This window comes from Oncorhynchus masou, unplaced genomic scaffold (genome assembly GCF_036934945.1).
Source record: "Oncorhynchus masou masou isolate Uvic2021 unplaced genomic scaffold, UVic_Omas_1.1 unplaced_scaffold_905, whole genome shotgun sequence".
In the NCBI taxonomy this organism is placed as follows: domain Eukaryota; kingdom Metazoa; phylum Chordata; class Actinopteri; order Salmoniformes; family Salmonidae; genus Oncorhynchus; species Oncorhynchus masou.
Window position 1 is genome coordinate 111,702 of NW_027015524.1, and position 16,749 is coordinate 128,450.

General features: G+C 44.9%; 1 protein-coding gene across 1 annotated transcript in view; it reads right to left on the reverse strand.

The window, feature by feature from the left end:
* The window catches only part of LOC135538093 (serine/threonine-protein kinase ULK4-like), a gene marked incomplete at its 3' end in the record, with an annotated part of 248,859 nt that overhangs the window by 75,023 nt on the left and 157,087 nt on the right, over positions 1 to 16,749 (reverse strand). Inside the window, exons 14-17 of the mRNA XM_064964078.1 lie at positions 13,090 to 13,211; positions 571 to 627; positions 442 to 493; positions 236 to 330 (exon numbers count right to left, since the gene is read on the reverse strand). Of these exons, the coding sequence (XP_064820150.1) occupies positions 236 to 330; positions 442 to 493; positions 571 to 627; positions 13,090 to 13,211 (326 nt within the window). The remainder of the gene's footprint in view (positions 1 to 235; positions 331 to 441; positions 494 to 570; positions 628 to 13,089; positions 13,212 to 16,749) is intronic.

Here is a 16,749-nt window from a genome sequence, read left to right on the forward strand (position 1 = left end):
GCCAGGGGGTTAGGGGCTAAGGGGTTAGGGACTAGGGGCTAAGAGGTTCAGTGCTAAGGGTTTGAGGCTAAGGGGCCAGGGACTAGGGGTCTAAGGGGGTAGGGGCTAAGAGGTTAGGAACTAGGGGGTTAGGGGCTAAGGGGCCAGGGACTAGGAAGGGACTAGGGGCTAGGACCTAGGGGGTTAGGGACTAGGGGCTAGGGGATAAGAAGTTAGAGACTAGGACCCTACTCACAGGACAGTGATGGGGCGTCAGCAGGGCTGGGTGCTGGGTGATGGCCTCCACAGCTGACAGAGTGTTCCTGATCAGCTCCTCTGAACCTGCTTGTCCTGGGAATCAAGCAGCAGGTTACACCTACAGTCTGGGCTTTATGGGCCAGTTGTCCAGATGAAACCTGTATTACTAATAACCAGTGATAAAGCAAACTGACATTCACTCACCTATTGCACTGCCCAAACTGGTCTCACTGGCATCAATAGATGTTATGTGACTCTGGAAGAACATCAGAAATAAGGGGTGCAGAAGGCCATGGGACAATACCACTACACATTACTGTCTCAATGACTTACCAGCAGTGCTCCAAATTTGAAGAGAAACTCCTCAGTCACAACCTGTGGCCTGAATATCTAAAAGAGAGAGAGAGAGAAGAGAGAGAGAGAGAGAGAGAGAGAGAGAGAGAGAGAGAGAGAGAGAGAGAGAGAGAGAGACACACACAGAGCAAAATAAAATGAGATAGATATTACACTGTGCTACAGTAAGTTCTGTCTCTCTCTCTCTGACCTCAGCCTCTCAGTCTCTCCTCTCTAACTCTTAATTCCCTGCCAACTTTCTCTGCTCCTGTAAGCAGAGGCTTCGTAAAGCCCCACTGAGCTGTCAGCCCACAGTAGAGCATCGTTTTCTCTTTCTCACCAGGTCCAGCAGTACACACACACACGCACACGCACACACACACACGCACGCACACGCACACACAGGAGAGAGAGTGCATCCACTAAAACAAACACTCCAAACAACATTAAAGGACTGCTCCACACATGTATTGATAAAGAGCTGCAGGGCAGACGTGGCCTGTAGTAAAGTGTATGACACATAGATGCAAACCAAAGCATCAGTCCCGACTTACATCAGAGCCCAGCTACAGTTAGTTTTAATACCATCAGTAAGACCAGACTCACATCAGAGCCCAGCTACAGTTAGTTAATACCATCAGTAAGACCAGACTCACATCAGAGCCCAGCTACAGTTAGTTAATACCATCAGTAAGACCAGACTCACATCAGAGCCCAGCTACAGTTAGTTTTAATACCATCAGTAAGACCAGACTCACATCAGAGCCCAGCTACAGTTAGTTTTAATACCATCAGTAAGACCAGACTCACATCAGAGCCCAGCTACAGTTAGTTTTAATACCATCAGTAAGACCAGACTCACATCAGAGCCCAGCTACAGTTAGTTTTAATACCATCAGTAAGACCAGACTCACATCAGAGCCCAGCTACAGTTAGTTAATACCATCAGTAAGACCAGACTCACATCAGAGCCCAGCTACAGTTAGTTAATACCATCAGTAAGACCAGACTCACATCAGAGCCCAGCTACAGTTAGTTAATACCACCAGTAAGACCAGACTCACATCAGAGCCCAGCTACAGTTAGTTTTAATACCATCAGTAAGACCAGACTCACATCAGAGCCCAGCTACAGTTAGTTTTAATACCATCAGTAAGACCAGACTCACATCAGAGCCCAGCTACAGTTAGTTTTAATACCATCAGTAAGACCAGACTCACATCAGAGCCCAGCTACAGTTAGTTAATACCACCAGTAAGACCAGACTCACATCAGAGCCCAGCTACAGTTAGTTAATACCATCAGTAAGACCAGACTCACATCAGAGCCCAGCTACAGTTAGTTTTAATACCATCAGTAAGACCAGACTCACATCAGAGCCCAGCTACAGTTAGTTTTAATACCATCAGTAAGACCAGACTCACATCAGAGCCCAGCTACAGCTAGTTAATACCACCAGTAAGACCAGACTCACATCAGAGCCCAGCTACAGTTAGTTAATACCATCAGTAAGACCAGACTCACATCAGAGCCCAGCTACAGTTAGTTAATACCACCAGTAAGACCAGACTCACATCAGAGCCCAGCTACAGTTAGTTAATACCATCAGTAAGACCAGACTCACATCAGAGCCCAGCTACAGTTAGTTTTAATACCATCAGTAAGACCAGACTCACATCAGAGCCCAGCTACAGTTAGTTTTAATACCATCAGTAAGACCAGACTCACATCAGAGCCCAGCTACAGTTAGTTAATACCATCAGTAAGACCAGACTCACATCAGAGCCCAGCTACAGTTAGTTTTAATACCATCAGTAAGACCAGACTCACATCAGAGCCCAGCTACAGTTAGTTTTAATACCATCAGTAAGACCAGACTCACATCAGAGCCCAGCTACAGTTAGTTAATACCACCAGTAAGACCAGACTCACATCAGAGCCCAGCTACAGTTAGTTAATACCATCAGTAAGACCAGACTCACATCAGAGCCCAGCTACAGTTAGTTAATACCATCAGTAAGACCAGACTCACATCAGAGCCCAGCTACAGTTAGTTAATACCATCAGTAAGACCAGACTCACATCAGAGCCCAGCTACAGTTAGTTAATACCATCAGTAAGACCAGACTCACATCAGAGCCCAGCTACAGTTAGTTTTAATACCATCAGTAAGACCAGACTCACATCAGAGCCCAGCTACAGTTAGTTTTAATACCATCAGTAAGACCAGACTCACATCAGAGCCCAGCTACAGTTAGTTAATACCACCAGTAAGACCAGACTCACATCAGAGCCCAGCTACAGTTAGTTAATACCATCAGTAAGACCAGACTCACATCAGAGCCCAGCTACAGTTAGTTAATACCATCAGTAAGACCAGACTCACATCAGAGCCCAGCTACAGTTAGTTTTAATACCATCAGCAAGACCAGACTCACATCAGAGCCCAGCTACAGTTAGTTAATACCATCAGTAAGACCAGACTCACATCAGAGCCCAGCTACAGTTAGTTTTAATACCATCAGTAAGACCAGACTCACATCAGAGCCCAGCTACAGTTAGTTTTAATACCATCAGTAAGACCAGACTCACATCAGAGCCCAGCTACAGTTAGTTAATACCATCAGTAAGACCAGACTCACATCAGAGCCCAGCTACAGTTAGTTAATACCACCAGTAAGACCAGACTCACATCAGAGCCCAGCTACAGTTAGTTAATACCATCAGTAAGACCAGACTCACATCAGAGCCCAGCTACAGTTAGTTTTAATACCATCAGTAAGACCAGACTCACATCAGAGCCCAGCTACAGTTAGTTAATACCATCAGTAAGACCAGACTCACATCAGAGCCCAGCTACAGTTAGTTAATACCATCAGTAAGACCAGACTCACATCAGAGCCCAGCTACAGTTAGTTAATACCATCAGTAAGACCAGACTCACATCAGAGCCCAGCTACAGTTAGTTAATACCATCAGTAAGACCAGACTCACATCAGAGCCCAGCTACAGTTAGTTAATACCACCAGTAAGACCAGACTCACATCAGAGCCCAGCTACAGTTAGTTTTAATACCATCAGTAAGACCAGACTCACATCAGAGCCCAGCTACAGTTAGTTTTAATACCATCAGTAAGACCAGACTCACATCAGAGCCCAGCTACAGTTAGTTTTAATACCATCAGTAAGACCAGACTCACATCAGAGCCCAGCTACAGTTAGTTTTAATACCATCAGTAAGACCAGACTCACATCAGAGCCCAGCTACAGTTAGTTAATACCACCAGTAAGACCAGACTCACATCAGAGCCCAGCTACAGTTAGTTAATACCACCAGTAAGACCAGACTCACATCAGAGCCCAGCTACAGTTAGTTAATACCATCAGTAAGACCAGACTCACATCAGAGCCCAGCTACAGTTAGTTAATACCATCAGTAAGACCAGACTCACATCAGAGCCCAGCTACAGTTAGTTAATACCATCAGTAAGACCAGACTCACATCAGAGCCCAGCTACAGTTAGTTAATACCATCAGTAAGACCAGACTCACATCAGAGCCCAGCTACAGTTAGTTAATACCACCAGTAAGACCAGACTCACATCAGAGCCCAGCTACAGTTAGTTTTAATACCATCAGTAAGACCAGACTCACATCAGAGCCCAGCTACAGTTAGTTTTAATACCATCAGTAAGACCAGACTCACATCAGAGCCCAGCTACAGTTAGTTTTAATACCATCAGTAAGACCAGACTCACATCAGAGCCCAGCTACAGTTAGTTTTAATACCATCAGTAAGACCAGACTCACATCAGAGCCCAGCTACAGTTAGTTAATACCACCAGTAAGACCAGACTCACATCAGAGCCCAGCTACAGTTAGTTAATACCACCAGTAAGACCAGACTCACATCAGAGCCCAGCTACAGTTAGTTAATACCATCAGTAAGACCAGACTCACATCAGAGCCCAGCTACAGTTAGTTAATACCATCAGTAAGACCAGACTCACATCAGAGCCCAGCTACAGTTAGTTAATACCATCAGTAAGACCAGACTTACATCAGAGCCCAGCTACAGTTAGTTAATACCATCAGTAAGACCAGACTCACATCAGAGCCCAGCTACAGTTAGTTAATACCATCAGTAAGACCAGACTCACATCAGAGCCCAGCTACAGTTAGTTTTAATACCATCAGTAAGACCAGACTCACATCAGAGCCCAGCTACAGTTAGTTTTAATACCATCAGTAAGACCAGACTCACATCAGATCCCAGCTACAGTTAGTTTTAATACCATCAGTAAGACCAGACTCACATCAGAGCCCAGCTACAGTTAGTTTTAATACCATCAGTAAGACCAGACTCACATCAGAGCCCAGCTACAGTTAGTTAATACCATCAGTAAGACCAGACTCACATCAGAGCCCAGCTACAGTTAGTTAATACCATCAGTAAGACCAGACTCACATCAGAGCCCAGCTACAGTTAGTTAATACCATCAGTAAGACCAGACTCACATCAGAGCCCAGCTACAGTTAGTTTTAATACCATCAGTAAGACCAGACTCACATCAGAGCCCAGCTACAGTTAGTTTTAATACCATCAGTAAGACCAGACTCACATCAGAGCCCAGCTACAGTTAGTTAATACCATCAGTAAGACCAGACTCACATCAGAGCCCAGCTACAGTTAGTTAATACCATCAGTAAGACCAGACTCACATCAGAGCCCAGCTACAGTTAGTTAATACCATCAGTAAGACCAGACTAACATCAGAGCCCAGCTACAGTTAGTTTTAATACCATCAGTAAGACCAGACTCACATCAGAGCCCAGCTACAGTTAGTTAATACCATCAGTAAGACCAGACTCACATCAGAGCCCAGCTACAGTTAGTTTTAATACCATCAGTAAGACCAGACTCACATCAGAGCCCAGCTACAGTTAGTTAATACCATCAGTAAGACCAGACTCACATCAGAGCCCAGCTACAGTTAGTTTTAATACCATCAGTAAGACCAGACTCACATCAGAGCCCAGCTACAGTTAGTTAATACCATCAGTAAGACCAGACTCACATCAGAGCCCAGCTACAGTTAGTTAATACCACCAGTAAGACCAGACTCACATCAGAGCCCAGCTACAGTTAGTTTTAATACCATCAGTAAGACCAGACTCACATCAGAGCCCAGCTACAGTTAGTTTTAATACCATCAGTAAGACCAGACTCACATCAGAGCCCAGCTACAGTTAGTTTTAATACCATCAGTAAGACCAGACTCACATCAGAGCCCAGCTACAGTTAGTTAATACCACCAGTAAGACCAGACTCACATCAGAGCCCAGCTACAGTTAGTTAATACCATCAGTAAGACCAGACTCACATCAGAGCCCAGCTACAGTTAGTTTTAATACCATCAGTAAGACCAGACTCACATCAGAGCCCAGCTACAGTTAGTTTTAATACCATCAGTAAGACCAGACTCACATCAGAGCCCAGCTACAGCTAGTTAATACCACCAGTAAGACCAGACTCACATCAGAGCCCAGCTACAGTTAGTTAATACCATCAGTAAGACCAGACTCACATCAGAGCCCAGCTACAGTTAGTTAATACCACCAGTAAGACCAGACTCACATCAGAGCCCAGCTACAGTTAGTTAATACCATCAGTAAGACCAGACTCACATCAGAGCCCAGCTACAGTTAGTTTTAATACCATCAGTAAGACCAGACTCACATCAGAGCCCAGCTACAGTTAGTTTTAATACCATCAGTAAGACCAGACTCACATCAGAGCCCAGCTACAGTTAGTTAATACCATCAGTAAGACCAGACTCACATCAGAGCCCAGCTACAGTTAGTTTTAATACCATCAGTAAGACCAGACTCACATCAGAGCCCAGCTACAGTTAGTTTTAATACCATCAGTAAGACCAGACTCACATCAGAGCCCAGCTACAGTTAGTTAATACCACCAGTAAGACCAGACTCACATCAGAGCCCAGCTACAGTTAGTTAATACCATCAGTAAGACCAGACTCACATCAGAGCCCAGCTACAGTTAGTTAATACCATCAGTAAGACCAGACTCACATCAGAGCCCAGCTACAGTTAGTTAATACCATCAGTAAGACCAGACTCACATCAGAGCCCAGCTACAGTTAGTTAATACCATCAGTAAGACCAGACTCACATCAGAGCCCAGCTACAGTTAGTTTTAATACCATCAGTAAGACCAGACTCACATCAGAGCCCAGCTACAGTTAGTTTTAATACCATCAGTAAGACCAGACTCACATCAGAGCCCAGCTACAGTTAGTTAATACCACCAGTAAGACCAGACTCACATCAGAGCCCAGCTACAGTTAGTTAATACCATCAGTAAGACCAGACTCACATCAGAGCCCAGCTACAGTTAGTTAATACCATCAGTAAGACCAGACTCACATCAGAGCCCAGCTACAGTTAGTTTTAATACCATCAGTAAGACCAGACTCACATCAGAGCCCAGCTACAGTTAGTTAATACCATCAGTAAGACCAGACTCACATCAGAGCCCAGCTACAGTTAGTTTTAATACCATCAGTAAGACCAGACTCACATCAGAGCCCAGCTACAGTTAGTTTTAATACCATCAGTAAGACCAGACTCACATCAGAGCCCAGCTACAGTTAGTTAATACCATCAGTAAGACCAGACTCACATCAGAGCCCAGCTACAGTTAGTTAATACCACCAGTAAGACCAGACTCACATCAGAGCCCAGCTACAGTTAGTTAATACCATCAGTAAGACCAGACTCACATCAGAGCCCAGCTACAGTTAGTTTTAATACCATCAGTAAGACCAGACTCACATCAGAGCCCAGCTACAGTTAGTTAATACCATCAGTAAGACCAGACTCACATCAGAGCCCAGCTACAGTTAGTTAATACCATCAGTAAGACCAGACTCACATCAGAGCCCAGCTACAGTTAGTTAATACCATCAGTAAGACCAGACTCACATCAGAGCCCAGCTACAGTTAGTTAATACCATCAGTAAGACCAGACTCACATCAGAGCCCAGCTACAGTTAGTTAATACCGCCAGTAAGACCAGACTCACATCAGAGCCCAGCTACAGTTAGTTTTAATACCATCAGTAAGACCAGACTCACATCAGAGCCCAGCTACAGTTAGTTTTAATACCATCAGTAAGACCAGACTCACATCAGAGCCCAGCTACAGTTAGTTTTAATACCATCAGTAAGACCAGACTCACATCAGAGCCCAGCTACAGTTAGTTTAAATACCATCAGTAAGACCAGACTCACATCAGAGCCCAGCTACAGTTAGTTAATACCACCAGTAAGACCAGACTCACATCAGAGCCCAGCTACAGTTAGTTAATACCACCAGTAAGACCAGACTCACATCAGAGCCCAGCTACAGTTAGTTAATACCATCAGTAAGACCAGACTCACATCAGAGCCCAGCTACAGTTAGTTAATACCATCAGTAAGACCAGACTCACATCAGAGCCCAGCTACAGTTAGTTAATACCATCAGTAAGACCAGACTCACATCAGAGCCCAGCTACAGTTAGTTAATACCATCAGTAAGACCAGACTCACATCAGAGCCCAGCTACAGTTAGTTAATACCACCAGTAAGACCAGACTCACATCAGAGCCCAGCTACAGTTAGTTTTAATACCATCAGTAAGACCAGACTCACATCAGAGCCCAGCTACAGTTAGTTTTAATACCATCAGTAAGACCAGACTCACATCAGAGCCCAGCTACAGTTAGTTTTAATACCATCAGTAAGACCAGACTCACATCAGAGCCCAGCTACAGTTAGTTTTAATACCATCAGTAAGACCAGACTCACATCAGAGCCCAGCTACAGTTAGTTAATACCACCAGTAAGACCAGACTCACATCAGAGCCCAGCTACAGTTAGTTAATACCACCAGTAAGACCAGACTCACATCAGAGCCCAGCTACAGTTAGTTAATACCATCAGTAAGACCAGACTCACATCAGAGCCCAGCTACAGTTAGTTAATACCATCAGTAAGACCAGACTCACATCAGAGCCCAGCTACAGTTAGTTAATACCATCAGTAAGACCAGACTTACATCAGAGCCCAGCTACAGTTAGTTAATACCATCAGTAAGACCAGACTCACATCAGAGCCCAGCTACAGTTAGTTAATACCATCAGTAAGACCAGACTCACATCAGAGCCCAGCTACAGTTAGTTTTAATACCATCAGTAAGACCAGACTCACATCAGAGCCCAGCTACAGTTAGTTTTAATACCATCAGTAAGACCAGACTCACATCAGATCCCAGCTACAGTTAGTTTTAATACCATCAGTAAGACCAGACTCACATCAGAGCCCAGCTACAGTTAGTTTTAATACCATCAGTAAGACCAGACTCACATCAGAGCCCAGCTACAGTTAGTTAATACCATCAGTAAGACCAGACTCACATCAGAGCCCAGCTACAGTTAGTTAATACCATCAGTAAGACCAGACTCACATCAGAGCCCAGCTACAGTTAGTTAATACCATCAGTAAGACCAGACTCACATCAGAGCCCAGCTACAGTTAGTTTTAATACCATCAGTAAGACCAGACTCACATCAGAGCCCAGCTACAGTTAGTTTTAATACCATCAGTAAGACCAGACTCACATCAGAGCCCAGCTACAGTTAGTTAATACCATCAGTAAGACCAGACTCACATCAGAGCCCAGCTACAGTTAGTTAATACCATCTAGTAAGACCAGACTCACATCAGAGCCCAGCTACAGTTAGTTAATACCATCAGTAAGACCAGACTAACATCAGAGCCCAGCTACAGTTAGTTTTAATACCATCAGTAAGACCAGACTCACATCAGAGCCCAGCTACAGTTAGTTAATACCATCAGTAAGACCAGACTCACATCAGAGCCCAGCTACAGTTAGTTTTAATACCATCAGTAAGACCAGACTCACATCAGAGCCCAGCTACAGTTAGTTAATACCATCAGTAAGACCAGACTCACATCAGAGCCCAGCTACAGTTAGTTTTAATACCATCAGTAAGACCAGACTCACATCAGAGCCCAGCTACAGTTAGTTAATACCATCAGTAAGACCAGACTCACATCAGAGCCCAGCTACAGTTAGTTAATACCATCAGTAAGACCAGACTCACATCAGAGCCCAGCTACAGTTAGTTAATACCATCAGTAAGACCAGACTCACATCAGAGCCCAGCTACAGTTAGTTAATACCATCAGTAAGACCAGACTCACATCAGAGCCCAGCTACAGTTAGTTTTAATACCATCAGTAAGACCAGACTCACATCAGAGCCCAGCTACAGTTAGTTAATACCATCAGTAAGACCAGACTCACATCAGAGCCCAGCTACAGTTAGTTTTAATACCATCATGTTCTTACACACGCATGGCAAGGACCACCGCTATTAGGGACAGCTATCTGTCACATCACAGATAAATAGCACAGTAACCCCATTTAACAGACTACTAAATGCTTTTCCTTGTGAAATGGCAGTGTGTGGGGGTGGTCTATGAGAGTGACAAGTTGTTACTTTTCTAATGAGACGGCTCAACGCTGTGGTGGTGTTGTCTAGTCTCCATGAAGAATGGCAGGGGAAATGGAGGAGCGATATTTAATCACTGCATGGTTTCATCCAGCAGGCTGCTTGTTGACAAGCATCTCTCTCGCTAAGATTTAGTCATATTAATCATTTCTGCTCAATTGAGACAGTCATCACTAAATCCAATTTCCCCACCATGTCTATTGGCAACTGACAATAATCTGTCTGTGAGGCAGAGTGGGATGGAAATAACAACCTTTAATGCATTTTCTAGTGGTTTATGTGCCATCTCCGGGTATATTATGTATTAGTAATCATGGCTTTGGAAAAGATGATTCAGTTTAGCCTAAATATAAACTTAAATAGTGCATCAGCTGCAATTTTGATCATCTAAATCTGTTTTGCCACAGTAACATAGAAAGCACACTTTGACGTCAGATGTAGAGTAGGTGGGGTGTGAATAGTTCAACTTCTCCTTGTTAACCAGGTTTATTTGACACCCTCTCAGTGTTGGCCAGCCGACAGGTATCCAAGTGAACCACAAGCATAGTGGTAAGCAACCACATTAGTTTCACCACTCCAAAGAGCTCAGATACTGTGTGTTAAAACCAAGCAACTTCAATTACGTATCAAGGTTATTGACGCTCACTGCACACAGTACTTGATGTGTGTGTGTGTGTGTGTGTGTGTGTGTGTGTGTGTGTGTGTGTGTGTGTGTGTGTGTGTGTGTGTGTGTGTGTGTGTGTGTGTGTGTGTGTGTGTGTGTGCATGTGTGTGTGTGCGTGTGACTGTTCGACTGCAGCATTCTAATCCAATTAGCTGCTGCAGTGCTCAGATGAGCCGTGGTCTCTGGCACAGTTCCCTGCTCTATTCTGCCTGTGATAAAGTTGATTAAGATCTCTGTTGGTTTGGATGAGGAGAGAGACTCACAGCTCTTAAAACCCCCTGATTCATTGGCTCGAGGTGGTAGGAGTGGACACAAATGAGCAGAAGGGTTTCAGAAATGTATCAATAAGCATCAGTTGAAGCCTCTAGGCAGTGTGCTGTATGTTTTAAGATGGAGAGATGCTATAAGATGTTCAAACAGCCAATTGGGAGTCATTCAATAGTGTCAGAGATCCTGACCTATCCTGATCCATTAGCTTGTGAATCCATTCTCACTGACTGAGGTTCCATCTTATTAAACAAGTGATTTCATTTCACAATCACGCACATGCATGTACCGTACTTGATCTGTACACACACACACAGTAGGGATGGGCGATATGACTAAAATATAATATCATGGTCATTTTAAAAAATTGGACAGTATGAATGTAATTTATGGTTTCGAATAATAGAAGTTGTAAATGTGCTTTATTTGAACTTTTTTACATTTGAGTCAATTAGCAGAAGCACTTATCCAGTGTGACTTACAGTTAGTGCATTCATCTGGAGATGAAAGTGTTGGTTCAGAAGGGGGGGGGGCGAACGGAGTGCTATTTTGTGATTTCAATTCTCCATTCTAATTGTTTTATTCAGCATTTTCATCAATTTATGCATTTCCTGTAGTCAATTGAGATCATGTCCACACTGCCACGTACTGTAGGGCTGAACAATATGGGCAAACAATCTAGGCCTTATTTTGAACCAAATGTTGTGATTTGGCTTGCAAGTTAGAGCAAAAAAGTTGGGTGAACAGTTGGAGTCATGGAAATATCATGATTATTCTAATTATAGAGCTAGAATATAATAATACAGTGTTGTTTGACGTGACAATGAATGAAAGTGCCATGGAGGAGTTATTGTGACAGGGTAGGAACCAAAGTGTTGATAAGTGTTTCCTAAGGGACAATATAATCTTTGGCTACATTTAATGTTTTCTCTTAGGTCTAAACCATCACTGGTATTATCAGGAAGTATAGCTAATTACGTTTGCTCTGATTCAGTACATTTATTAACTAGCTAACCAGCTAAAGAGCGATTAGGATTAGATGCTAACACAATTTAGGCCCAACTTGCTAAGAAAATACAAACTAGCTGTTTGCAGATATAAGAAACACAAAATAATAGTGTAATATTAAAACACTAGTGGATTTATAATAAGAAGCAAGGTGAAAACAGCGTCATTGTCATCAACATTGTTGCATGTGCTGCATTGACCATGCAGACTGAACACAAGTGTCCCCTGGTCGAGGAAAAACAAATGCGCTCCTTAAGTGACAGGGGCGGGGCTAGGTCTGTGTGGAAAGCTGCATGGAGAGAGAGATGACTCAAGTAGCGAAGTAAACTATAAAAATGGATGGTACACACGGCGTATCACATTTAACAAACCAAACATTCAAATACCATTACATAAGTTAAATTATAAACCTGGCGGTTCGAGCCCTGAATGCCGATTGGCTGACAGCCATGGTATATATATATATAAAAAAAATGTTTTACCTTTATTTAACTAGGCAAGTCAGTTCAGAACAAATTCTTATTTACAATGACGGCCAGTGGGTTAACTGCCTTGTTCAGGGGCAGAATGACAGATTTGTACCTTGTCAGCTCGGGATTTGAACATGAAACCTTTGGGTTTCTAGTCCAACGCTCTAACCACTAGGCTACCATGTATATCAGACCGTATACCACAGCTATGACAACATGTATTTTTACTGCTCTAATTCCGTTGGTAACCAGTTGATAACAGCAATAAAGTACCCCAGGGGTTTGTGGTATATGGCCAATATACCACGGCTAAGGGCCGTATCAGGCTGTACTCCGCGATGCGTCGTGTAGAAGGACATTCCTTAGCTGTGGTATATTGGCCATATACCACAAACCCCTGAGGTACATTACTGCTTAAGTAAAAACCCAAACCGCTCCGTGCATCAATAGCGGTATATGGTAGAATACAGTGTTTGTGACATACTGTAGTACAGTAGGAATGGTTACCTGAGAGGTGAGGAGGTGGAGCACCACAGTCATCATGGGTACACTCTGTTTCAGCTGCTTGGCCTGAACAGTGGAGGGATGCTTCCTGCCCACTATACTGCCCAGCGCAGACAGCATGTCATCTACACAGTACAGAGGACAGAGAGGTGACAGACAGCATGTCATCTACACAGTACAGAGGACAGAGAGGTGACAGACAGCATGTCATCTACACAGTACAGAGGACAGAGAGGTGACAGACAGACAGCATGTCATCTACATCTACACAGTACAGAGGACAGAGTGACAGACAGACAGCATGTCATCTACACAGTACAGAGGACAGAGGGGTGACAGACAGCATGTCATCTACACAGTACAGAGGACAGAGGGGTGACAGACAGCATGTCATCTACACAGTACAGAGGACAGAGGGGTGACAGACAGCATGTCATCTACACAGTACAGAGGACAGAGAGGTGACAGACAGCATGTCATCTACACAGTACAGAGGACAGAGGGGTGACAGACAGCATGTCATCTACACAGTACAGAGGACAGAGAGGTGACAGACAGCATGTCATCTACACAGTACAGAGGACAGAGAGGTGACAGACAGCATGTCATCTACACAGTACAGAGGACAGAGAGGTGACAGACAGACAGCATGTCATCTACACAGTACAGAGGACAGAGGGGTGACAGACAGCATGTCATCTACACAGTACAGAGGACAGAGGGGTGACAGACAGCATGTCATCTACACAGTACAGAGGACAGAGAGGTGACAGACAGCATGTCATCTACACAGTACAGAGGACAGAGAGGTGACAGACAGCATGTCATCTACACAGTACAGAGGACAGAGAGGTGACAGACAGACAGCATGTCATCTACACAGTACAGAGGACAGAGGGGTGACAGACAGCATGTCATCTACACAGTAGAGGACAGAGGGGTGACAGACAGACAGCATGTCATCTACACAGTACAGAGGACAGAGGGGTGACAGACAGCATGTCATCTACACAGTACAGAGGACAGAGAGGTGACAGACAGCATGTCATCTACACAGTAGAGGACAGAGGGGTGACAGACAGACAGCATGTCATCTACACAGTACAGAGGACAGAGGGGTGACAGACAGACAGCATGTCATCTACACAGTACAGAGGACAGAGAGGTGACAGACAGACAGCATGTCATCTACACAGTACAGAGGACAGAGGGGTGACAGACAGCATGTCATCTACACAGTACAGAGGACAGAGAGGTGACAGACAGCATGTCATCTACACAGTAGAGGACAGAGGGGTGACAGACAGCATGTCATCTACACAGTACAGAGGACAGAGGGGTGACAGACAGACAGCATGTCATCTACACAGTACAGAGGACAGAGGGGTGACAGACAGCATGTCATCTACACAGTACAGAGGACAGAGGGGTGACAGACAGCATGTCATCTACACAGTACAGAGGACAGAGGGGTGACAGACAGCATGTCATCTACACAGTACAGAGGACAGAGGGGTGACAGACAGCATGTCATCTACACAGTACAGAGGACAGAGGGGTGACAGACAGCATGTCATCTACACAGTACAGAGGACAGAGGGGTGACAGACAGACAGCATGTCATCTACACAGTACAGAGGACAGAGAGGTGACAGACAGACAGCATGTCATCTACACAGTACAGAGGACAGAGGGGTGACAGACAGCATGTCATCTACACAGTACAGAGGACAGAGAGGTGACAGACAGCATGTCATCTACACAGTAGAGGACAGAGGGGTGACAGACAGACAGACAGCATGTCATCTACACAGTACAGAGGACAGAGGGGTGACAGACAGCATGTCATCTACACAGTACAGAGGACAGAGGGGTGACAGACAGACAGCATGTCATCTACACAGTACAGAGGACAGAGGGGTGACAGACAGCATGTCATCTACACAGTACAGAGGACAGAGGGGTGACAGACAGCATGTCATCTACACAGTACAGAGGACAGAGGGGTGACAGACAGCATGTCATCTACACAGTACAGAGGACAGAGGGGTGACAGACAGCATGTCATCTACACAGTACAGAGGACAGAGGGGTGACAGACAGCATGTCATCTACACAGTACAGAGGACAGAGGGGTGACAGACAGACAGCATGTCATCTACACAGTACAGAGGACAGAGGGGTGACAGACAGCATGTCATCTACACAGTACAGAGGACAGAGGGGTGACAGACAGCATGTCATCTACACAGTAGAGGACAGAGGGGTGACAGACAGACAGCATGTCATCTACACAGTACAGAGGACAGAGAGGTGACAGACAGACAGCATGTCATCTACACAGTACAGAGGACAGAGAGGTGACAGACAGACAGCATGTCATCTACACAGTACAGAGGACAGAGGGGTGACAGACAGCATGTCATCTACACAGTACAGAGGACAGAGAGGTGACAGACAGCATGTCATCTACACAGTAGAGGACAGAGGGGTGACAGACAGACAGCATGTCATCTACACAGTACAGAGGACAGAGAGGTGACAGACAGACAGCATGTCATCTACACAGTACAGAGGACAGAGAGGTGACAGACAGACAGCATGTCATCTACACAGTACAGAGGACAGAGGGGTGACAGACAGCATGTCATCTACACAGTACAGAGGACAGAGAGGTGACAGACAGCATGTCATCTACACAGTAGAGGACAGAGGGGTGACAGACAGACAGCATGTCATCTACACAGTACAGAGGACAGAGAGGTGACAGACAGACAGCATGTCATCTACACAGTACAGAGGACAGAGGGGTGACAGACAGCATGTCATCTACACAGTACAGAGGACAGAGAGGTGACAGACAGCATGTCATCTACACAGTAGAGGACAGAGGGGTGACAGACAGACAGCATGTCATCTACACAGTACAGAGGACAGAGAGGTGACAGACAGAGCATGTCATCTACACAGTACAGAGGGGTGACAGGCAGCATGTCATCTACATAGTACAGATGACAGAGGGGTGACAGACAGACAGAATGTCATCTACACAGTACAGAGGACAGAGGGGTGACAGACAGCATGTCATCTACACAGTAGCATGATGACAGAGGGGTGACAGACAGACAGCATGTCATCTACACAGTACAGAGGACAGAGAGGTGACAGACAGCATGTCATCTACACAGTACAGAGGACAGAGGGGTGACAGACAGACAGCATGTCATCTACACAGTACAGAGTGACAGATGAGGTGACAGACAGGCATGTCATTTCCACAGACAGGTCATCAGACAGCATGTCATCTACACAGTACAGAGGGGTGAGCCAGACAGACAGCATGTCATCTACACAGTACAGAGGACAGAGGGGTGACAGACAGACAGCATGTCATCTACACAGTACAGATGACAGAGGGGTGACAGACAGACAGCATGTCATCTACACAGTACAGAGGACAGAGGGGTGACAGACAGCATGTCATCTACACAGTACAGATGACAGAGGGGTGACAGGGGTGACAGACAGCATGTCATCTACACAGTACAGAGGACAGAGGGGTGACAGACAGCATGTCATTTCCACAGTACAGAGGACAGAGGGGTGACAGACAGCATGTCATCTACACAGTACAGAGGGGTGACAGCCAGACAGACAGCATGT